A 21,778-nucleotide genomic window follows, 5' to 3' on the forward strand; every position below is an offset into this window, starting at 1 on the left:
TCTATCAATATTTAGTGAAATGGTGTTTCTTACCTCTAACAGGTTGGTTCGATTCGGATAATTCATTCGTTTTTCACAAAAAACAAAAACAAATACAAACTTTTTTTTATGTTAATGTTTTTAAAGACCAACATATAAAACATAATATTTTTACATAACATTAAAACATAACACTGCATGTTGTTTTAGGGAAATATGGTGAAAAGTGAGTATTTTCCTTTTTATTAGAGATTCTCCTCTTTAAGAATGTTCTCTCTATTAGAGATATCCTCTCTATCTAAAATTCTTCTCTCTATTAGAGAATATGCTCTCTATTAGAGATTATTTTCTTTATTTAAGATTCTTCTCTCTATTAGAGATTCTCCTCTCTATCTAAGATTCTTCTCTCACAACTTTGTAATACAAAACTAATTTGTATTTTGTACTAAGTTTTTTTTTCTTGTGGACTTTTATTTTGACAGTTAAGGATCGCCATTTCCCCGCTGCTAGATTCTGTGACGTTCTGCTGGGAATCCGGTAACCCCGCATTACTGCGGTAGGTGTTCCGAAAACTGGAGAGTTCATTGCGTTATTTTTGCTCCGGTTTTGGGTTTATTAGTGTGTGTTTATCGTGGGATGGAGGTCGACTCGGGCAGCTCCTCTCCGGGCCGGAAGCGGCGGCTCCTCCGACTGTACTACAGTTCAGGCCCGGAGCCGCCGCCGCAGCAGCAGGAGCCGGAGCCCTGCGACATCAATGGGGCTCACTTTGACCCAGAGATTTACCTCAATAAGGTACAGCTAACACACCGACTTCCATATATAATAATCAGTCATATTTACAGCAGCTACTACAGTCCATTCACAAATTAACCCCCGTATTTGAAATAAGTACCGGTATACCATTTCAGTAATTACAATTTTACTGTAGGAATTTTATTAAATTCACATATTTACTCCAGTAGTTACTTAAACATACGTTTTTACCTCACTATTACCAGCAAAAAACATAATCACCGCAGCAATTATAGTCTAAAAAATACATTTTATTTATCTATGTGTAATAATTTTGTTGGCTTTTTAACAAATAATGAATAAGTGTGCATGTTGTCTAGCTGAGGAAAGAGTGTTCTCTGGCAGAGCTGATGGATCAGGAGAGCTGTATGGTAAAACAGATAAGATCCCTCGACAGCGACATGCAGACACTTGTTTATGAAAACTACAATAAATTCATTTCTGCAACAGGTTAGTAAATTGAGCATAGTTTTATTTACCTGACATTAAGTTTCAGTCTGAAAGCTTGTCTACTGCTCTATTTTAAATGTAAACAATATTATAACAATATTTACTGTCCTCAGACACAATCAGGAAGATGAAGAATGACTTTAAAAAAATGGAGGATGAGATGGACTGCCTGTCTACCAATATGTCTGCCATAACTGAGTTCAGTGCGAGGATCAGTGGAACGCTGCAGGACCAGCACACCCAGATCACAAAACTGTCAGGCACGGAAGACATTCCTTCATAGACCCACCTGTCCATCAGATATTGACACCTGTTTCTCTAGATGAACTGTTGTTCTTATTCTTATTTGTCTTCTCTCGTCTCCCATTTTCCCTCTGTCTCAGCGCAGGTGTTCACACTCTCCTGCGGAAGCTGCAGTTTCTGTTTGAACTGCCGGCGAGGCTGAATAAGTGTTTGGAGCTGCAGGCGTATGCTCAGGCGGTGAGCTCTCACCGGCGGGCACGCTGTGTGCTTCAACAGTACAGCCACATGCCCTCTTTCAGGGGCATCCAGGATGACTGCCACGCCATCATGGAGCGACTTGCACACCAACTACGGCAGAAATTCAGGTTTGATGGGGCAACAAATACTGTGTAACTGTGATGGAGATTGAACATTATCTCTGTTATGTCAGTTTACATTTTTATATTGACCTGTTATTTACCTGCCTTTTAATAACTCGATATCTAATGGCTTATTTTTAGAGAACAATCATAACTTAACATCTTACAGCTTTTTCAAAATCAGTACCAGAAGAGACTATATTTTACTGCATTCTGTACCACCGTATTTACACACAACTGCATGTTCAGAATGTATAAAAATACCCATAAGAAAGCAGATAAAGCATTATAGCGCTTAAAAGAGAAATTAAAGAAAAATTACAGAGATAAAACCAGATTGTGGTGTGTACAGTTTTCTACACCGCCACTGAAAAAATAGAGAGTCCGAAAAGTTCAGACTGAATTGTCTCATTCATCACATTATTAACATCAGCATTCTAAGACTTATTTATCCAACTTACTGAATATTTGAAACTTTTTTCAGAAATAAAAACAGAAAAGTGGGGCGTGCAATATTATTCAGCCCTCTTGCATTAATACTTTATAGTGCCATCTTTTGCTGCGATTACAGCTGTAGATTGTCAATTTTGCTTTATGTTTTGGATCATTGTCTTGTTCGAAGATAAATCTCTGACCCAGACTCCAGACGTTTGCAGACTCCAGCAGGTTTTCTTTTAGAATGCTCCTGTATTTAGCTCCATCCATCAATTTTAACCATCTTCCCTGTCCCTGCTGAAGGAAAGCAGGACCAATCCAGGATGCTGCCACCACCATGTTTCACTTTGGGGATGGTGTGTTCAGGGTGAGCAGTGTTACTTTTCAGCCACACTTTGTATTTAGGCCAAAAAGTTCAACTTTGAATTGTTTGATCACAGCACCTTCTACCACATGTTTGCTGTACAAACAGCACTTCTTATGTCTTTCTTTCAGCAGTGGCTTCCTTATTGCCACTGCTTCACAAAGGCCATATTTGTGGAGTGCACAACTTATTGTTGTCCTGTCAACAGATTCTTCCTCCTTAGCTGTAGATCTCTGCAGTTCATCCAGAGTGATCATGGGCCTCGTGGCTGCATCTCTGCTCTTCTCCTTGTTTGAGCTGAAAGTTTAGAGGGACGGCTGGGTCTTGGTAGATTTGCAGTGGTCTGATACTCCTTCAATTTCAATATGATCGCTTGCACAGTGCTTATTGAGATGTTTAACACTTGGAAAATCTTTTTTTAATCAAAATCCGGCTTTAAACTTTTCCACAACAGTATCTCGGACCTGCCTACTGTTTTTTGGTCTTCATGATTCTCTCTGTGCTTTAAACAGAGCTCTGAGACTATCACAGAGCAGGTGCATTTATACAGAGACTTGATTACACACAGGTGGATTCTATTTATCATCATCACTCATTTAGGTCAACATTGGATCATTCAGAGATCCTCACCGAACGTCTGGAGTGAGTTTGATGCACTAAAAGTAAAGGGGCTAAATAATATTGCACGCCCCACCTTTCAGTTTTTTATTTCTAAAAAAAGTTTAAAATATCCAATAAATGTTGTTCCACTTCAAGATTGTGTCACACTTGTTACAATACAATTTCATATATTTATGTTTGAAGCCTGAAATGTGGCAAAAGGTTGAAAAGTTCAAGGGGGCCGAAAAACGTTTGCAAGGCACTGTACGTAACTTTATACAACTGCTACTAACTACTACTTATATTTTTATTTTGTATTTGTGTTTGTAATGAGGATGTTGAATGGTTATTGTGCATTGATGCATCTTAAAGATTTCCACAATCACAGAAAATTGAGGTTGTGTCCTAAAGCCCATGCTACCACACTAAATAGTAGGGCTGGACCCGAATATTCGGGTATTCGGATATTCGTTCGTTGAGTAGGTATTCGGTTTTTAATTTTGGTATTCGGATATTCGTTTTTTTTCTCCTTTCCAGAGTTCCACCTCACTCTAACCACTTCTGTTCTCTCGGGTCCCGTCAGAATATCTTGCGCGCGGGACAGAACTGAACTGTTATTGGCTGGAGCGGGAGTTTAATCCAGACGATGCGGGAGCAAATTAATAAATAGTTAAGAAAACTGTAATAATTGTAAAAAAAAAAAAAACCTAAAGAAAACTCTCAACGCGCAGGATGGACCGACACACACACGCACACACCGATGGTGTTTGGACTGGGGTAAGGAACGGGACCACACTATTCAGCGCTGCTGTTTTAATAAATATATAAGTAAATTTGAAGCATTAAATGTAGTTTATTTAATTTATATTAGGAACGTGGGGCGGGAGCGGCAGAAATGTGTATGTGGCGGGCGGGCGCGGGATTAAAAGAAGCAATTTTTTTGCGGCGCGGTAACGAGACAGAAACGCGGGAGCGTGGAAGAGTGGGTTTAAAAATCAGTCTCGCGCAGACATGATAAAAAAAATGCAGGCTCTTCGAAACTGATTTATATAATAAAACGTAAGGGGTAATGTGGCAACAGTAGGGGCTAAATCGGTTACAAAAGCCTGGCCTACAAAAATGATGTCTGAACGAATTTCCTCTTATCTAATATAATTTAAAATGGTTTAAAAATACAAAATAATTTCTAAGCAAACGAAATATTTAATATTGAGCTTATAGCCCAAGTGCAAAAATACAAAATCAGTAATACGGCTATGCCCTGCACAATGCTTAAACCGAAATAGACCAAGTACAATAACGTCATTAACAATGACTTTCCTCTACTCTAATATAATTTAACATGGTTTAAAAATATAAAATAATTTTTAAACAAACGAAATATTTAATATTGAGCTTATAGCCCAAGTGCAAAAATACAAAATCAGTAATATGCCCTGCACGATCCTTTAACCGAAATAGACCAAGTACAGTTTACAATGACCGTCCTCTAATATAATCAACAATGTTTAAGAATATAAAATACTTCCTGAACAAACGTTTTTTTTGTTTGTTTTTTTAAGCAAATAACCTAAGTGTGAAAACACAAACAGCAATTTACTGGGCTGGCTTGCGCAGCGGAGAAACCGTGCAGCAGCAGCCTCCTAGCCTGCTTACGCAGCGGATAAGCCGCGGTGTAGGGCAGCAGAAATTCCGGGATGAAAACACAAAGAAATCTGGGCTAAAAACACAGAAAAAATATGAGGTGAAAACACAAAAATCCGGGATAAAAACACCAAAAATCCGGGGTGAATATGTCTCGTCGGTCAGAGCAAATTGAACATTTTTCAGTGGATTAAAGGGGCCGTGATTTGCTTTTTTTTTTTTTTTTTTTACCTCTTTTAAAAAAAAACGAATATTCGAATATTCGCTTCGAATCAGTGCCGAATATCCGGAGCTCAAAAAACGCTATTCGGGCCAGCCCTAATAGAAAGTAGTGCTTGGTTTTAATCGCCCCATGTTTCTGCTGCAGCCTGTAAATTGTTTATTTACCTTGAAATACATAGATGCAACAGAATTTTTTCCAGAACAAAAGTTCATTCAGGTTTTAGCTTTTTAATCGAAGCCTGCTCAATTTCATATGTAAACAAATATCTACATTCTATTGTTAATGTAGATTGTGCTGCTGGGAGCATGTTAGTCAGGATGTTATGTAAATAGAAATCTCCAAGGAACACTTGGAGGCTATGTATGGGAAGAGGATAAGCAGACTCTATTGTGTGATAAAGCTCAGGTCCTTTAATGAATGTAGCAAAATAAAAAAAAAATGAAAAATTGCTTTGGAAGGCTGGTTCAGTTATGCTGGATAGCATATCTGCATGTTTCTTTTTATTCATTTTCGGCCTTCAGTTGCATTCCTAGGTATTAGTCTAGTTTTATTCTTTTGCATGTATGAGTGTTTAATGTTGGCTGTGTGTGGGTTTTGTGTTTTTAGGGATGGCGGAACAAGTGCTAAAGAGCTGTCAGAGTGTGTGGAGCTGCTGCTGCAGCTGGAAGAACCGGCAGAGGAACTCTGCGATAAATTCTTAAGTCATGCTCAAACCAGGCTAGAGGAAGACCTCCGGAGCCTGGAGGCTGAGCTTAAAGATTCAACAGTCACTAATGTCTCTGGAGACTCTGCCCGGAATCCCTCATCTCCATCAGAAACCTTGATGTCCATTCATTTAATCTCCCCAGCTTCCCGAGCAGATATTTTAGAGTTTATTGATCGGGGATGTAACGAGTTTGTGAGTAATCTGTGCCTGGTCATTGCTTCCTATCAGGAGCTATTTATTAACCGTCCACAAGAGGGCAATCTGGCATTCAAAAATATCCCTCAGATGGCCAACAGCAAACTGCACCTATTCGTAGACTCTCTAGCATCCAAATATTTCTCCCTGGTGGAGCGAAGAATTCAGGAAGAGAAGGGTGTTGGAGATAACTCCTTGTTGGTCAGGGCACTGGACCGATTCCACCGCAGGCTACAGGCTGTGTCTAAGCTCCTGCCTGGATCAGCTGTGCCAAGCCAAGGTACTGAGATTGTCATCCAGGCAGCGAGAGAGAGAATCAAACAGTACTTGTCTGCTTTACAGAGCTTCTACCTGGAAAGTCTTACAGATATTAGGCAGGCCCTGGCAGCCCCACGGCTTTCTGTGGGTGGGACAAACACGGCAGGAGGCGGAGTGCACACAGGGGCCTGTACTCCTGGTAAAGAAGCTCCACCCAGTCTCCCAGAGCTACTGAGCTCGCTGTCCAACTCAATCCTGAACCAAATCAAATCTGTATTAGCCTCTGTGCATCTCTTCACTACAAAGGACATCACCTTCTCCAACAAACCGTATTTCAGGGTAACCTTCATACTCAATGACAGTTCTGTCACAAAAAAAATTATTTTGCAAAAAGGTGAAAATTTTTTTTCCCCATGTTTATTTATTTTTTCTAACAAAACTGTATACATGTGTGGGTGTATGTGTGCTTTAGGGTGAGTTCTGCAGTCATGGAGTGAGAGAAGGACTGGTGGTAAGTTTTATTAAGTTTATCTGTCAGTCGTCTCGTAATTTCTGTGAAAGTGCCGGAGACAGAGGTGGATCCACACCTCCAGTACTTCTGCTGCTGTTGTCTCGACTCTGCCTGGATTATGAAACTTCCACTATCTCCTACATCCTCACACTGACCGATGAGCAGTTCCTCGTTATGGTACATAGTCACTTTTTATATTTGTTTTATGAGACTGTTCAGATATGTCAGACGAATGTTTTTAATGTTTGTGATGTTCTTAATGTTTTTGTCTTTATCCTGTTTTTTCCTCACTTTTCTGTCCTTAAAGCACCAATCTCCAGTGACTGCAGTGACAGCCCTGTGTGAAGAGGCTCGAGAGGCAGCACAAAAACTGCTTAACCACTACGTAAAGGTAGTGCTACCTGAACACTTACGTAAATGTTGAGTGTGTGTATGTGTGTTTCATGAGTCTTTGTGTTTGTGTGTAGGTGCAAGGATTAATAATCTCTCAGATGTTGAGAAAAAGTGTGGAAACCAGAGACTGGGTGAACACTATTGAGCCTCGGAATGTGCGAGCAGTAATGAAAAGAGTGGTGGAGGATACCACCTCTATTGATGTTCAGGTAATATCATTAAAGAAGTCCATACTTTATTCTCGTAGGTTACCATGCTGTACATGGAAAACATCTCCGTAAATACAATAAATATGTGTCTTTTCAGCAGTAATTTTTATGTTCCCTAAAAGACACTGCACGTGTGTGTGTGTGTGTTGTAGGTTGGGTTACTGTATGAAGAGGGTGTGAGGAAAGCCCACAGCAGTGATTCTAGCAAAAGAACGTTCTCGGTCTACAGCAGCTCCAGACAGCAGATTCGCTATGCACCAAGTTACACACCAAGGTACAACACACAAGGACAAAGTATGACTCTAAATAAAAGATTATTATTGGATGGTTTGGTGAATAGTTGTATTCATTGGGTTTTTGTATTCAGATGTGTGGATGAAGGTGTGGGTGACTGGCTAATTGTACTTTGTGTGCAGTGCTCCGATGGACACAAACCTTCTTAGCAACATCCACAAGCTTTTCTCAGAGAGGATCGACATCTTCAGTCCAGTGGAGTTTAATAAGGTAACACATGCACAGAGTTTGTTTATGGTTAGGGAACAGTTTGATTATTAAAGTCATGCTTCAGTAGTTATTGATCAACTATTAGACCCTTTTCTTGTTTTTTTTTGTGAAAACATGCTGTCTGTCATTGTGCATAACTTCTAAAAACTTTTAAAAAAAGCTAAGCTTTATAACCACAGCGCATTCTTAAAACATCAGACCATGTCAAAGTTCTGGTCTCTTTGTCCAGACTGTTGCAAGTGGGCCATGTGTAGACATGCAGTGTTTACACATCCGCAAATTCTCTGTTTTTCTACATCCTCCCTCAGGTGTCCGTCCTCACCGGGATTATCAAGATCAGTCTGAAGACGTTTCTAGAGTGCGTGCGCTTGCGGACATTTGGACGCTATGGCCTGCAGCAGATCCAGGTGGATTGCCATTACCTGCAAATGTACCTGTGGCGATTTGTTTCTGATGAGAACCTGGTGCACTTCCTACTGGATGAGATTGTGGGCAGTGCAGCCCACCGTTGTCTTGACCCCAGCCCGATGGAGCAGAGTGTCATTGAGGTCATCTGTGAACGAGGCTAAACACAAGCGCATACTTAGGACACGTACAGTTGAAAGATAAACTCCACCAATGTTTTGAAATTCTCTGCGTAATTAAACAGAGCTTTTTTAAATAATATAATTCAGAGTGCATTTGGTGTGCAAGCACAACATTAATAATCATAATTGTTCACAGTGGTCTTGATGTCCTAAAAGCTCCCCCACAGAAATGTATTACTCTGACACTGTTTTACATTATTTTTGAGATTTTGGGTTGTGCTTTTAAAACTGTGAGTGGTGGAGAGACAAAAAATAGGCATCCCAAAAATAATGAATACATCTTTCACCTGTACGTGTCTGTATTTGTGGTGCCTGTTTTTTTTCACCATATCTGAGTTGACAAGTTTCTCTACAGTACCTGTTTTACACCAAACCCCACTCTGAACGTGTTTAACACTCAAGTTACAGAAAAGCAAGGGAAATGCCATTTTGCCACTTGTGTAGAAGTGTAACTAAGGAAAGAATTGTATGCCGTTTTAATTTAGCTAAATTTTACATTTGGTTTAAAAGAAAACAATGTGTTTATCTTCAAATATGTTTGTCTGGTGGTGACGAGTTAAAGTCATTATATTGTTGCTGTCAAGATTGTGCTTTTAAAAAGGATCTGTGTACATGAGCTCTGTTTTGATGGGTGACCCCCTAAATTGTGCCTTTGTTACTAAGAAGTTCAAACTAAAACAGTCCAATAAGCTTACAAGTGAATTGGGTGTATGCAGAGTGAACAGATGGATATACTCGATGTATCTATGATATATACACATTTGTACTGATAAAAAAACATGCAAATGCAAAAAAAAGAAAGTACATCTGGGAATGAAATGCTATATAGCCGTATTAAGTTAACAAAAAATTAACCTTTTTTAAGTAGTACACGCTTGCAGATAAAAGAAGTAAAAGAAATCATTTAAAGTTATAAAACAAGTGTCTGTTATCATGCACTACCTGACTCATCCGAATCAGTAAATCAAACAGTTCAATAATCAATTATTCTTTTCATTAATTGCAACATTAATACTGGAAAATAAGGTGTTTAATGTTGCTCTGTAACATGCTGTATGTGTATTTATAGCCGAGTTGAATAAATTGGATTAAACACTGTAGCATTTACGAATCAAGTAAATTCATTTGTTTTTTTTTTTTATCCGCGCGAGCAGATGAGTTGTAAAATGCAGAGTCCAATAGGATCGCAGAAAGGTGGTTTACAAAGCCATCGCGTGCCCAAGACTGTGCTCCTATTGGCTGGCTAGATGGTAAACTGCAGATCCATTCAAGTTCCTTCGCGTCCCACTCCTAATGATTGGCTGGCTCGTTCCCTGTCCATGCTCTTATGATGCCTGTTCTGAGCGCTGATTGGTCGGCTGTGATGATGCAGTGGGTGGTGGTAAAGTGCACAGCGCCGGAATCTGGCAGAGACACGCAGAGCAGGACGAACTAATAAACTGGAATATTAATGCAGTACTGGATTTCAGAGACACGATTATGTTAAGAATAATTCTGGACCAGTAATAATCAGCATAATACACCATAATTACTGCAGTGCTGAGTGTCAAGCAGGTGAGATTCTTTTTTAATTTGTAGATTTAGAAACATTGTAATTAATAACAGTTCAGAATGAATTGCGCATTGGGTTTAATAATATACTATATTGCATACCCTGCTGAAAATCACAGCTTATGATCAGCTTTTGGTAGCGCGATTGTTGGTGAAGGTGGGGTTAAAATGCTGTTTATCTAGAACACAACCTTCCAATGCTGTAAGGCAGTCTTCTCACCAGCTCTTGACCAGCATAGCGTGTACAGAGTTTGGTTTCAGCCAGGATTTGTTATGCTGGTCGACCTGCATGACCAAAATGAAATGGTCAGGCTGATCGTGCTAGTCATTCTGGTCTACCAGGGTTTCACAATAGCGCTGAATTACACTAACACTTTTTAACTTATGGGTATCAGTATTTAGGGGTGGGCCATATGGCCCAAAAAATATCTGTTTCAGGGTATTTTTGTGATAATATGTTCTTGACAATATGACAGAACAGTTTAAGAATATACTAATTAAACAAAGGTTTATGTAGTATAAATATAACAGTTTCATACATTCTATAGAAACAAAAAAAATCTATAACTGTAAATTTTGTAAAATAAAAGTGCAACAAAATATAAATGAAACAAAAAAAGAAAGCAACAAAAATCTACCACATATCTATACTGCAGTATAATTTGTTTTTGCATATAAACAGCAAACAAATAAAAGTAAATACAGTAAATAGCAAAAAAACCAAAACACACATATATATATATATATATATATATATATATATATATATATATATATATATATATATATATACATATAGGCAGTTTCCAAAAATATTATCATAATTATATGGTGTTTTTTTGCTGTTTTTTCGCATGCACACCCTAGCCTGTGTATAATCTGTATTTACATGTAAACATCTGTATTTGCCCATGTGAAGAAGTTATGTGAAGAAGTTTTTGTAAATTAGATCTAATTTTGCAGTGGGATGAAGCTGAACAAACACAAACCAGCTCAACTCACAGAGATGGAGTTTGGGGGTATTTTGGGTAAGTATACACAGTGTGTCTGTTTGTGTGATATACAAATCATATTTCTTATTTACACATTTTAATTACATTCTTACACTGATTTAAACTGCAGGTGCAACCTGTATCCCCGTGTTCCTCCCTCTGACGGTTCTGTATCTGCTGAGTGTGTGTCGGACTCCAAGTGGTGCTCTGCTGCAATGGCCCCCGCCTCTGCCCCACCCTGCTTTCTTGTGGGACCCTTTAGCTGCTGTTATCATCACTGGCTGGATCGGCCTACAGAGTGCCCTATACCAGTTTCCTGTGGGGAGGGTGAGCTCATCTGACATATTGTTGTTGTAAAGTGCCAATCCAATATTTAACATTTCACCTTTTATATGTTCTCAGGTATCAGAAGGACTGGCATTGAGAGATGGAACCAGACTGAAATATCAGATCAATGGTAACAATAACTAATATTATTATAACTATTAAGAAGTTAAGACAATCCCTGATCGCTTTGTTAAACTGATTATTAAAGTTGTTACTGCTGTACTGGTGCCCTCACGTTTTTGTGTCCCACCTGTTGTGGAATTTAACTCAGTGGTGTTACACTCAGGTACTCTGACAATAGTCTATTCTGAATACAATTGTATATATGTATTTTTTCTTTAGATTAAGAGACTTTAAAATAAACAGGGTCTTATTTAGTTTTATTTGCTTTTTTAATTAATCAACTTCTCAATGATTGGCTGATGTTAAACACTAGTTTCTAGTTTTACTGTAATTTAACTACAATTTATTCATATTGCAGTATGCTTTGGGCATTGTACTAATAAACATTTCGTTATTTATAAGCCATTGAAAATAAAAAGAAATTAAAAATAAAGATACACCCATGTTTGTGATGCATATTGCTCTCAGCGACGTTCTACCACAGAATCAATGAAGCTTTCCTAAATTATGAATTTATTCTTGTAGTGCCAAACTGTGTTTATTATAGGGTGAAACACACTCACACAGCATCTTTGTTTCTGATGCTTAGGCTTCCACGCCCTCTGTATGACGGCCATGCTGCTGGGTCTGTGTGTGAGTTTGGGTATGCCACTGGGTTACCTGTTCGATCTGATTTTGCCGTTGGCAGTGTGTGCGATCTGTGTTTCATACCTACTTGCCCTCTACTTGTACATCGGCTCCTTCTGGGCACCTGCACATGCTCTCGCACTTGGAGGAAACACAGGTCAGATTAACGGAAACACAGATTAAAGAACAGCTCCAGACTTATCAATTTATTCAGAATGGGGTTTGGTGTTACTGACTCATATTTCTTTACAGTGTATGGTGAATGGAACCAACCATTGGTCATTAATGGCTGCATCACAAATATAGCCATTTATTTTGTTATCCAAAACCACCTGTGAACCTACACAGTTTTTTATGGAATGCTGAGGATGGTAAAAGCTGAATAAATGCATTTCCTTTAGGGACAGCTTTTTGTGACACAAAACCTCGTGTATGTATTCCTCCACCAGATTAATGAAAAGTATTTTTTAACAACATGTTTTGGACCTAAAATCTCAGGCATCTGGTAGTGTATTTATACTAGTGGTGTCAATCAGTAAAAAAATGGATTAATTACAACAATATTCTGGGATTAACTGCGATTAATCGCACTTGTTCTTATTAAAACAAGTTTTTGTAGTGGATATTTCAATGTAAATAAAATAATTATTTGTAAGAAATGTAATATACAATTTTATATATATATATATATATATATATATATATATATATATATATATATATATATATATATATATATATATATATATATATATATATATATATATAATGAATCAATCTTTATTTCCACTTAGAATACATTAAGGGTACCCCTAACTTTTAATGCAGCTGAGCCTTTACAAAATTAAAGCGACTGAAAAATAAGTTGAAATTATAAAAACAAGCAACCAATATAAGATTTAATTAAGAAGAAAGTGGCGCAGTGGGTAGCACTTCCCCCTCACAGCAAGACGGCCTGGGTTCGATTCCCGGCTGGGGCGACCCGGGTCTTTCTGTGTGGAGTTTGCACGTTCTCCCTGTGTCTGCGTGGGTTTCCTCCGGGTTCCTCCCACAGTCCAAAGACTTCAGGCTAATTGGAACTTGATTGAAATTGCCCCTTAGGTGTGAGTGTGTGAGTGAATGTGTCTGTGTGTCTGTCTGTCTCTGTCTGCCCTGCGATGGATTGGCGGCCTGTCCAGGGTGTATCCTGCCTTCCGCCCGATGCCTGCTGGGATAGGCTCCAGCCCCCCCATACCCCCCACCCCCACCCCTCGCGACCCTTCACGGATTAAGCGGTTGACAATGAGATGAGATGAGATGAAAGTAATTCAGAATAAAAGTATATGCAGACAGGCTAAAATATAAAGCAATAAAACAAAGAGATAAATAATTAGAATAATAAAATACAAACACAATAAAAAAAAATAAAGGGGGAGGGCTAAAATAACATCAAAATGATAAAAAAGGTAATTGATGAAACTAAAATAAATACATAATAATAAAAATAACAAGTTAAAAAGGATAAAAAATAAAAGGACAAAATAAATTAAATAAAAAGGTAAAAGGCCAAAAGTAAAACCAGTAATAAAAATAAAAGGAAATTAAATGAATAAAATATCTTACACCAAAATGTGCAGCAATAAACCACGCAAGCACATTGTCTCCTCTGATTGGTCAGATCTGTCTGTTGCAGGAGCAAGAAAGTAAATATAGCGAGAAAATTCTGTGTTTCAGCACGTATATCTGTGCAGTGTGAAGCTGCTTTAACACAGAATGCTAAAAATGTGCTGCAGCATTTTTAAACACAGTGTTTTTAATGAGTCGTGCGGCTGCAAGCAGTCACCGCAGAAAATACAACGCTCCTAGAGTGTAAACAGCATGAAGCAGCAGAGACACAGTGTTTTTTCATAGCAGTTTATCTGGATAATATTTCAGATTAACTTGTGCCTTAACAGCAGTTTAGTGCAATTAAAAATGTATATTTGATAGCTGTGTCAGATCGAAACCAGATCACATTTTCACCACAAGTGAACTGCTCCAGGAAAAATAATCAGCGTGTTTGGCAGGGACAGGACAGGTTACAGCAGGTGTTGGGGTCATACTTGATAAAGCAATTATTTGCGTAAAAAAAAATAATGTGTTACTAATTCCAAATGAATTGTGTGTAAACGCTTTAATGTTGAGAGCCCTAATTTATACCCTTCATTTCTTTGAGGGAGCTTTTAGAGTTTCTGGTTTCAGTCTTCGCCACTGTGAATAATTTTGAGTAAGTAACTATAGAATGGTGCTTCCCACACCAAACCTACTCTGAATGACTTTATTTACATCTCAGTTGTGTGTTAATAATGTACATAATTTACATAATTTAGGAAAGTGGGTGGAATTATAAATATAAGATGTTGTGTTTTTATTTCCGTTCTTTAGGGAACCCTCTGTATGATTTCTTCATTGGCCGGGAGCTGAACCCTCGAATTGGCTCTTTTGACCTGAAATTCTTCTGTGAGCTGCGGCCTGGATTAATAGGCTGGGTGAGGTATTTGTATACAGTTATTGAACATTTACGATTGTATGGAAAGTAAAAGCAGCAGTTTGGATGCTTCAGCTGGACAGTTGCTCTAAATCGTTTTCAGTAAATGCACACTTCCAGTTGTGTTAATTATGATGTGTGTTGTATGTTATAAGTATCATTGAGTGTGTGTAATTTGTGTGGGGTGTTCAGGTGGTGCTCAACATGGCAATGATGATGAAGGAGGTGGAGCTCAGAGATTCTCCATCTCTGGCTATGTTGCTGGTCAATGGGTTCCAGCTGCTTTATGTGATGGATGCTCTGTGGAATGAGGTGAGAGCCACACATCAGTCACACACTCCAGCTCAGCTCACTCCAGCTTCAGTTGCTCTTTTAGCCTTAAGGAATATGATGATATAACATGGAATGTGTGCATGTCTTGGTGATGTGAAACTATTCTGGTTCTTCAGGAGGCTGTGCTGACCACCATGGACATCGTGCATGATGGGTTTGGGTTCATGCTGGCATTTGGGGATTTAGCATGGGTTCCGTTTACATATGGCCTTCAGGCCATGTTTCTGGTTGTGCATCCCCGGTCTCTCAGTCCGCCCACTGTGATCGGGATCATACTGCTGAACGGTGACACACACCTCTCACACCAACAGCGTTACCACACTATTAATGTACTAACACTAATGTAGGTATTGTGAAATACACTGAGGTGGAGCAACAGTCTCTCATTAGAGTGAATATATATTAATACCACTGTAAATGTAGGTATTGTGATATACACTGAGGAGGTGGAGCTGCAGGCTCTTATTAGGATGAATATATATATATATATATATATATATATATATATATATATATATATATATATATATATATATTAATAACACTCTAAATGTAGGTATTGTAATATACACTAAGAGGGTGGAGCTGCAGGCTCTCATTAGAATGAATATCCATTTATAACACTCTAAATGTAGGAATTGTAATATACATTGAGGAGGGGTGAATTATAATTAATAATAAAGAATAAATATTAGAACTCTGATTTAATGCTGGACAATATGGCCAAAAAATATATTGATATATTTTCTTTAATTTCGGTCGATGCAATATAATTTTGATATCGATATAAATATTCTGAAGGCCTCAGAAAAATTGCTAAGAATATCTGCAATGGAAATCTGTACCTACTACTGTCTGTAAATTTAATTTAAGTCTTTGAAGCCTCCTCTCACAAAAACTACATAATACTTTAGAAATAAAAATGCTCAAAATAAATCAATGCTCCCTTTTATTTGCATATAGCAAAATAAAAAACATGACATCCCTGTCAAACATAAACCCATAACCTATATAGGTTACCTATTACCAATATAAATAACTTTAAATTACAACAGAGGTAGAGCTTCTTATTCTTTTGTAATCAAATTTAACAGATCAAAACAAAAGTGCTTCAACCAGGATAAAGAATACAAGCTGCCTTCATATACATAAAAACATGACAGCTCAAGTCTGAAGTTTGTCAGACCTTTGAAAGCCAAACCAAATCCTCACCACCTCTTTCCCTCAACTACCTCTAAGCTTTAAGGGTACTCAATAGAAATGTCCCGGCTTTGCACGGCTCCAGCGCGGGACATTTTAGATGCAGAACGCAGCGGAGCCTAGCCTAGCCTGGCTACGTGCCTATGTGCTTACTAGGGTTGTCACGATACCAAAATTTTGACTTCGATACCGATACCAACTGTAGTATCACGATTCTCGATACCAAAACGATACTTGGAAGAAAAAAAAAACAATAAAAATATCTGAACATAAAATGTTTATTTTTGACTGAACTGGATTGAACACTGAACAATAGGTGCAAACGTTTTTATTCTAAAATGAAACATTTGAACAAAAAACAAGTTTCGTTATTATAACCTTAACTATAACATAATTATCTAAACACTTCCTAAAAACTAAAACTAAAACCAGAGGTAATGGTAGCCTGACTATGTGAACCTGACGGGCGGGCAGAAGTTAAGTTCTGAATAAGGAAAATAAAGAGACAGAAGAACATTACAATGTTATGTTCATTTTAACACTCACTGCTCCGTTTTATTAATCAACCGTTTACCGTTTTTAAAAAGCAGTCGCTAGTAAATCTTAGTAAAGCTACAGACAGAGTGTATCTTGACTAACTCCACTAACCTGTCGACTTCTCAGCTCTTTGTAGAGATCAGGGTGCTTGTCTGCTATTATGTTAAATAACACTGTAACATAGAAGCATAGAACTATTATTTAATTAAAATTATTTTTAAGAACAGCTAAACACACTGCTGCAGGTCAAACGCGGAGGTGTTCACGTGCGAGAGAGAGAGAAACAGAGAAAGAGACACAGCGAGAGTGAGAGACCACAGAGAGAGACACAGAGAGAGACACAGAGAAAGAGACACAGCGAGAGTGAGAGAGAGAGAGATTTGCGTGTTCTGATGTGAGCTACTCACAGGTAAAGGTTCTCTTTTATCTCCTCGTGCTCATATTCTAGTCCCACACATAAGTCTGCAGCTCCCTCATTGTTTTCTGTCGTATTTTGCGGCTAGCGCGAGCGCTTACAACTAACACCGCGGACCGCGAGGTGCCGCCGCGCTTGTGCCGAATCCGCTACTGAATCCGACTCCCGATTCGCGGACAGAATCGGCACAACACCCCCCGCTGTACAACTGCGAGAGTGAAAACAGCGCTAATAAATAAAGTAGTTTAGTTTCACTTTCAGTTTTCGTTATTTTATTTAAAAATAAAAATATAAATAAAAAACAGATGCCTACATCTCAGACTATTTTCCCACACTTCACTCCTCGCGCCCGTTTTGTCCACAAGTCGCGGACGAGAGACATCTGTTATTTTAGCCGTCGCCATTCTACACTCGCTGATGCTCTGCTGGCTTGCGCGTGAATCGATTCATTTGTTCAGAACACTAAGTTTATCTGAATCCTGCCACACCGACTGCTGCGGTGTGAATCAGTTTTCTTATGAACTGAATCAAATCGCGCCTACTAATTTGACTCATTTGAAGCTAGTGACTGGGCTATATACAGTATCGAAAGCATTGTACGCTAAAGAACCGAATCGTTTGTGATGACGTAGTATCGAAAAAGAATCGAACCTTCGGTACACCGTGCAACTCTAGTGCTTACATCATCACACGCTGACGAAGCCCAGAGGCTGATTGTATTCGGCTCTGCAGCGAGCTGACAGCAGTAAAATGCCCGTTCGTGACAGATTCTCTAAATAATATATTTTGATATAACACAAAAATGTTATCACCGTTATTAAAACATTTCTTATTGCGATAAATACTGATATTGAATTATTGTCCAGGCCTACTCTAAATGCAGGTATTGTAATATACACTAAGGTTGAGCTACAGTCTCTCATTGGGGTAGATATATATTAATAACACACCAAATGTAGGTATTGTGTTATCCGTAACATATTTCCATGTTTTGGTGTACATTTGAAATAAAACTTTCATTCATTATATTTAGGACTTCAAAAAGTTAAATGTTCACAAGCTTTCAGGCATCACTGTACACTGAAATGGAGCTAGTCTCTTGAGTATCAATATTAATTATTATTAACTATATAACTATTGTAACTTTTGTTTACCTTTACCTTTATACATCTGATAACCATTAAGAGACACTAGATATAGTTAGGTCCATAAATATTTTGGCAGTGACTAAATCTTCATAATCTGGCCTCTGCATGTCATTACACTGGATTTAAAATAAAACAAATGAGATGCAGTTAAAGTGTAAACCTTTAAAATATCCTACGTAGCGTTTAGAAATAACAACAATTTTTCTACAAAACTTTCTCATTTCAGGGGCTTAAAAGTAATTAGACAAATTACAGTGTATCACAAAAGTGAGTACACCCCTCACATTTCTGCAGATATTTAAGTACCGTATATCTTTTCATTTAACAGTGTAAATTTATTCTCCCCTCAAAAAGCAAAAAAAAAAACACAAAATTACTGGATCTCAGAAAGCTGTAGGAGAGTGTAGGAGTTCTCCTTTAAGGCAGTTCTGAAAAATAATGGTGGCTACTCAAAATATTGACACTTTAGGAACTTTCACTAAGGGGTGTACTCACTTTTGTTGCCGGTGGTTTAGACATTAATGGCTGTATATTGTGTTATTTTTAGGGAAGAATAAATTTATACTGTTATATAAGCTGCACACAGACTACTTTTCATTGTATATATATACTTATCTCTGGGGAAAAAGAGTGCAGTTGTGAGTTTGGGAAATCAAAAGGTCCTGGATGTCCACAGGGGACAACAGCGGGGGATGAATGCAAAGTCATTTCCATATACAAGAAAACCCCTTTACAACATCCACCCAAGTAAAGAACATTCTCTAGGAAGTAGGTGTATCAGTCTCAGTCTACCATAAAGAGAACACTTCATGAGAGCAAATGCAGAGGGTTACCACAAGGTGCACCTTTCACTTCTTGTAGAAGTTACAAAATGTAATCCTTCTGTTTCTCGGTATACCTTATTATCCTCCTTTCACCTTATTCTTCAGTGGTCAGGACCCCACAGGATAGACCACCACAGAGCTGCTATTTTTTGGTCATTCTCAGCACTGCAGTGACACTGATAAGCATGGTGGTGGTATATGAGGTGTTAGTGTGTGTTGTGCAGGTACAAGTGGATCAAACACAGCAGTGCTGCTGGAGTTTTAAATACCTCAATGTCACTGCTGGACTGAGAATAGACCACCAACAAGCAGCTATAGTCTCTCATCATGGTGAATATAACTAATATTAATGTCAATAACAACTCATTATTGTTAATTATAATACCATATTGTGAAATACACTAGGGTGGAGCTACAGTCTCTCAATAGGATTTTTTGGCATAATCATTAGATGGAACTACAGTGTGCCAGCCTGACAAATGTGTTCTGTTTCAGGACTTGGATATTATATCTTCCGTAAATCCAATTCGCAGAAAAACCAGTTTAGGAGAGACCCAAATCACAGAAGTGTTGCACGTGAGTACAGTGTTACCCTTACATTGTGTTATTTCTATGTTAAATGACCTCTTATATATTTATGTATTTAAATTTATATACAGTGGTGTGAAAAAGTATTTGCCCACTACAGATTTCTTTTTATGTTTTAGTTATTCTGATATTTTTCTGATGATGAACTTTAATATCAGACAAGGATAACCTAAGTAAATAAAAAAATCACTTTTTATTTTATAATTAGAAAAACTATCCAAACCACTGTGTGAAAAAGTGTTTGCCCCCAAAATCTAATAACTTGGTTTTGCCACTCTTGGCGGAAAAAAACTATAATCAAGCTTTACCGATAAATGGAAGTGAGTATTTCACATCTCTTTGGAGTAATTTGGGACCACTTTTCTTTATAGAATTGTTTTAATTCAGCCACATTAAAAGGGTTTTTGGAGCATGAATGTCCTGCTTAAGATCATAAACAGCATCTCAATCAGACTGTAACTAGGCCACTCCAAAACCTTCATTTAGTTTGATGAGCCATTCAGAGGTGAACTTGTTTTTGTGCTTTGAATCACTGTCCTGCTGCAGAACCCAAGTACTCCTGAACTTGAGGTCACAAACAGATGGCTGGACAATTTCCTTTAGGATTGTATAGTAAACAGGAGAATTATTACTGTTAATTTATTTATGTATGCTTGATTTATTTAAAAGAAAACATAACATTTTTTAAAGTATAAAAAAGAGAAACTACCAAAAAGGCAGTGCATTCGTGGTTTTGGTAATAAACTGGGATTTTGTAAATATATGCCTTGTCTTTTTCTGCTCTTGTGTTTAAGATCTAGAGACTATTGCCACTGCCACAGGAAAGCGTCTGTTAGTGTCCGGTTGGTGGGGTTTCGTAAGACACCCGAACTATCTTGGGGACATCCTCATGGCATTGGCCTGGTCCCTGCCCTGTGGTGAGGAGAAAAACATTACAGCAAATATTACCACCCATTACCACCCATATTACTTTAACTTTAAACACAAAGTTAAAGGGTTTTAGACAAGTTATTGTATTGATCCCCTTTTTCTACCAGTGTGTAGAACCCTGGAAGAATATAAATAGTGATTTGAACAGACGGGTTCTATATATGAATCTATAGAGATAGTACCAAGCCAGGGTGGTGTTACCTGTTAACCAACTAATCACACTGATAAAGTTAGCATCTGATTTTTTTGCCTTTTACTCAGATGATGTTTACTGCTAGCTGCTACACTGGTTTTATCATAAGGTTCTGTGGTTTCTTTTGTAGGTTTTTCCCACATTCTTCCATATTTCTACGTAATTTATTTCTCCATCCTGCTGGTCCATCGGGAAGCGCGAGATGAACGACAATGCAGAGCCAAATATGGCATAGCCTGGGACAACTACTGTAGACGGGTTCCTTACAGAATCATACCCTACATCTACTGACTTCTACCAGAAAGTCCACAAACAACTGCTACTGACTAGCCCTTACAAGCCCTTATGAGGTAAACTGTAACTGTAAAGTTGGAACAGGAAACACTTAGACAGGGCCATGCTACTTTAGAACCAGGATCAAAAATCGCTGGTTCTCAGGCCAAGATCTTTTTCATATTACAGACTGGCTTGGAGAACCACATCTGAACATACAAAACATTTTAGAAGCTGAACTCAAATTATACAATCTTAATCTAAATATAAATTATAGAATATAAATCATCCTTATGTGCAGGATTGTAACATTGTATTGTATATTTTTCCTGTATTATTTGAAAAATAATTTATAAAATGTGATTAATAAAACACACTCTGCCACAGTGTACTGATGTGTTCCTACTCAGCAAAAGTTCAGTGCCTTAATAAAGTATTCATAATCATTAAACTTCAACACATTTTTTAGTGTTACACCCACAAACTTTCATTTATTTTATTGCTATTTTTAGACCGTCAGAAAGTAGCAAGTATTTGTGAAGTGAAGGGAAATAATGCACAGTTTTCAAAATATGTATTACATAAAAATCTAATAACAGTTGCTGGAGCTGCAGAGATCCACCAGCACCCACACTGCATTCATCACAATCCAGGATAGCAACAGGGATAGAATATCCAGGCTACAAACCAGGACTAACCCCCATACATGCATATCTGTACATCTCTACACTGCTTTGTGTTCACACTAGTTGGCATTAC

The 21,778-nt window shown here is 38.0% G+C and overlaps 2 protein-coding genes across 3 annotated transcripts; both read left to right on the plus strand.

Annotated features, from left to right (window-relative positions):
* The first annotated feature begins 463 nt into the window (after positions 1-463).
* On the plus strand, positions 464-9,552 carry vps51 (VPS51 subunit of GARP complex). The gene is made up of 11 exons (XM_007239103.4): positions 464-771; positions 1,092-1,221; positions 1,335-1,481; positions 1,610-1,829; positions 5,696-6,587; positions 6,721-6,936; positions 7,067-7,150; positions 7,227-7,361; positions 7,514-7,635; positions 7,778-7,865; positions 8,174-9,552. The coding sequence occupies exons 1-11, from the start codon at positions 616-618 to the stop codon at positions 8,432-8,434; spliced, it is 2,451 nt and encodes an 816-aa protein (XP_007239165.1). The 5' UTR covers positions 464-615; the 3' UTR covers positions 8,435-9,552.
* A 275-nt stretch (positions 9,553-9,827) lies between these two features.
* Positions 9,828-21,406, plus strand: tm7sf2 (transmembrane 7 superfamily member 2). 2 transcript variants are annotated; one of them, XM_007239102.4, is made up of 11 exons: positions 9,828-10,006; positions 10,967-11,031; positions 11,126-11,322; positions 11,398-11,452; positions 12,035-12,229; positions 14,476-14,579; positions 14,771-14,890; positions 15,028-15,196; positions 19,531-19,611; positions 20,418-20,540; positions 20,877-21,406. In XM_007239102.4, exons 2-11 carry the CDS (start codon positions 10,971-10,973, stop codon positions 21,035-21,037), a joined length of 1,266 nt encoding a protein of 421 aa, XP_007239164.2. In that variant the 5' UTR covers positions 9,828-10,006; positions 10,967-10,970; the 3' UTR covers positions 21,038-21,406. The 2 variants fall into 2 exon arrangements, with proteins under 2 accessions (XP_007239164.2, XP_049324506.1); XM_049468549.1 differs by lacking the exon at positions 12,035-12,229 and having other exon boundaries at positions 9,829-10,006.
* The last annotated feature ends 372 nt before the right edge of the window (positions 21,407-21,778 follow it).

Source organism: Astyanax mexicanus, chromosome 20 (genome assembly GCF_023375975.1).
Source record: "Astyanax mexicanus isolate ESR-SI-001 chromosome 20, AstMex3_surface, whole genome shotgun sequence".
Classification (NCBI taxonomy): domain Eukaryota; kingdom Metazoa; phylum Chordata; class Actinopteri; order Characiformes; family Acestrorhamphidae; genus Astyanax; species Astyanax mexicanus.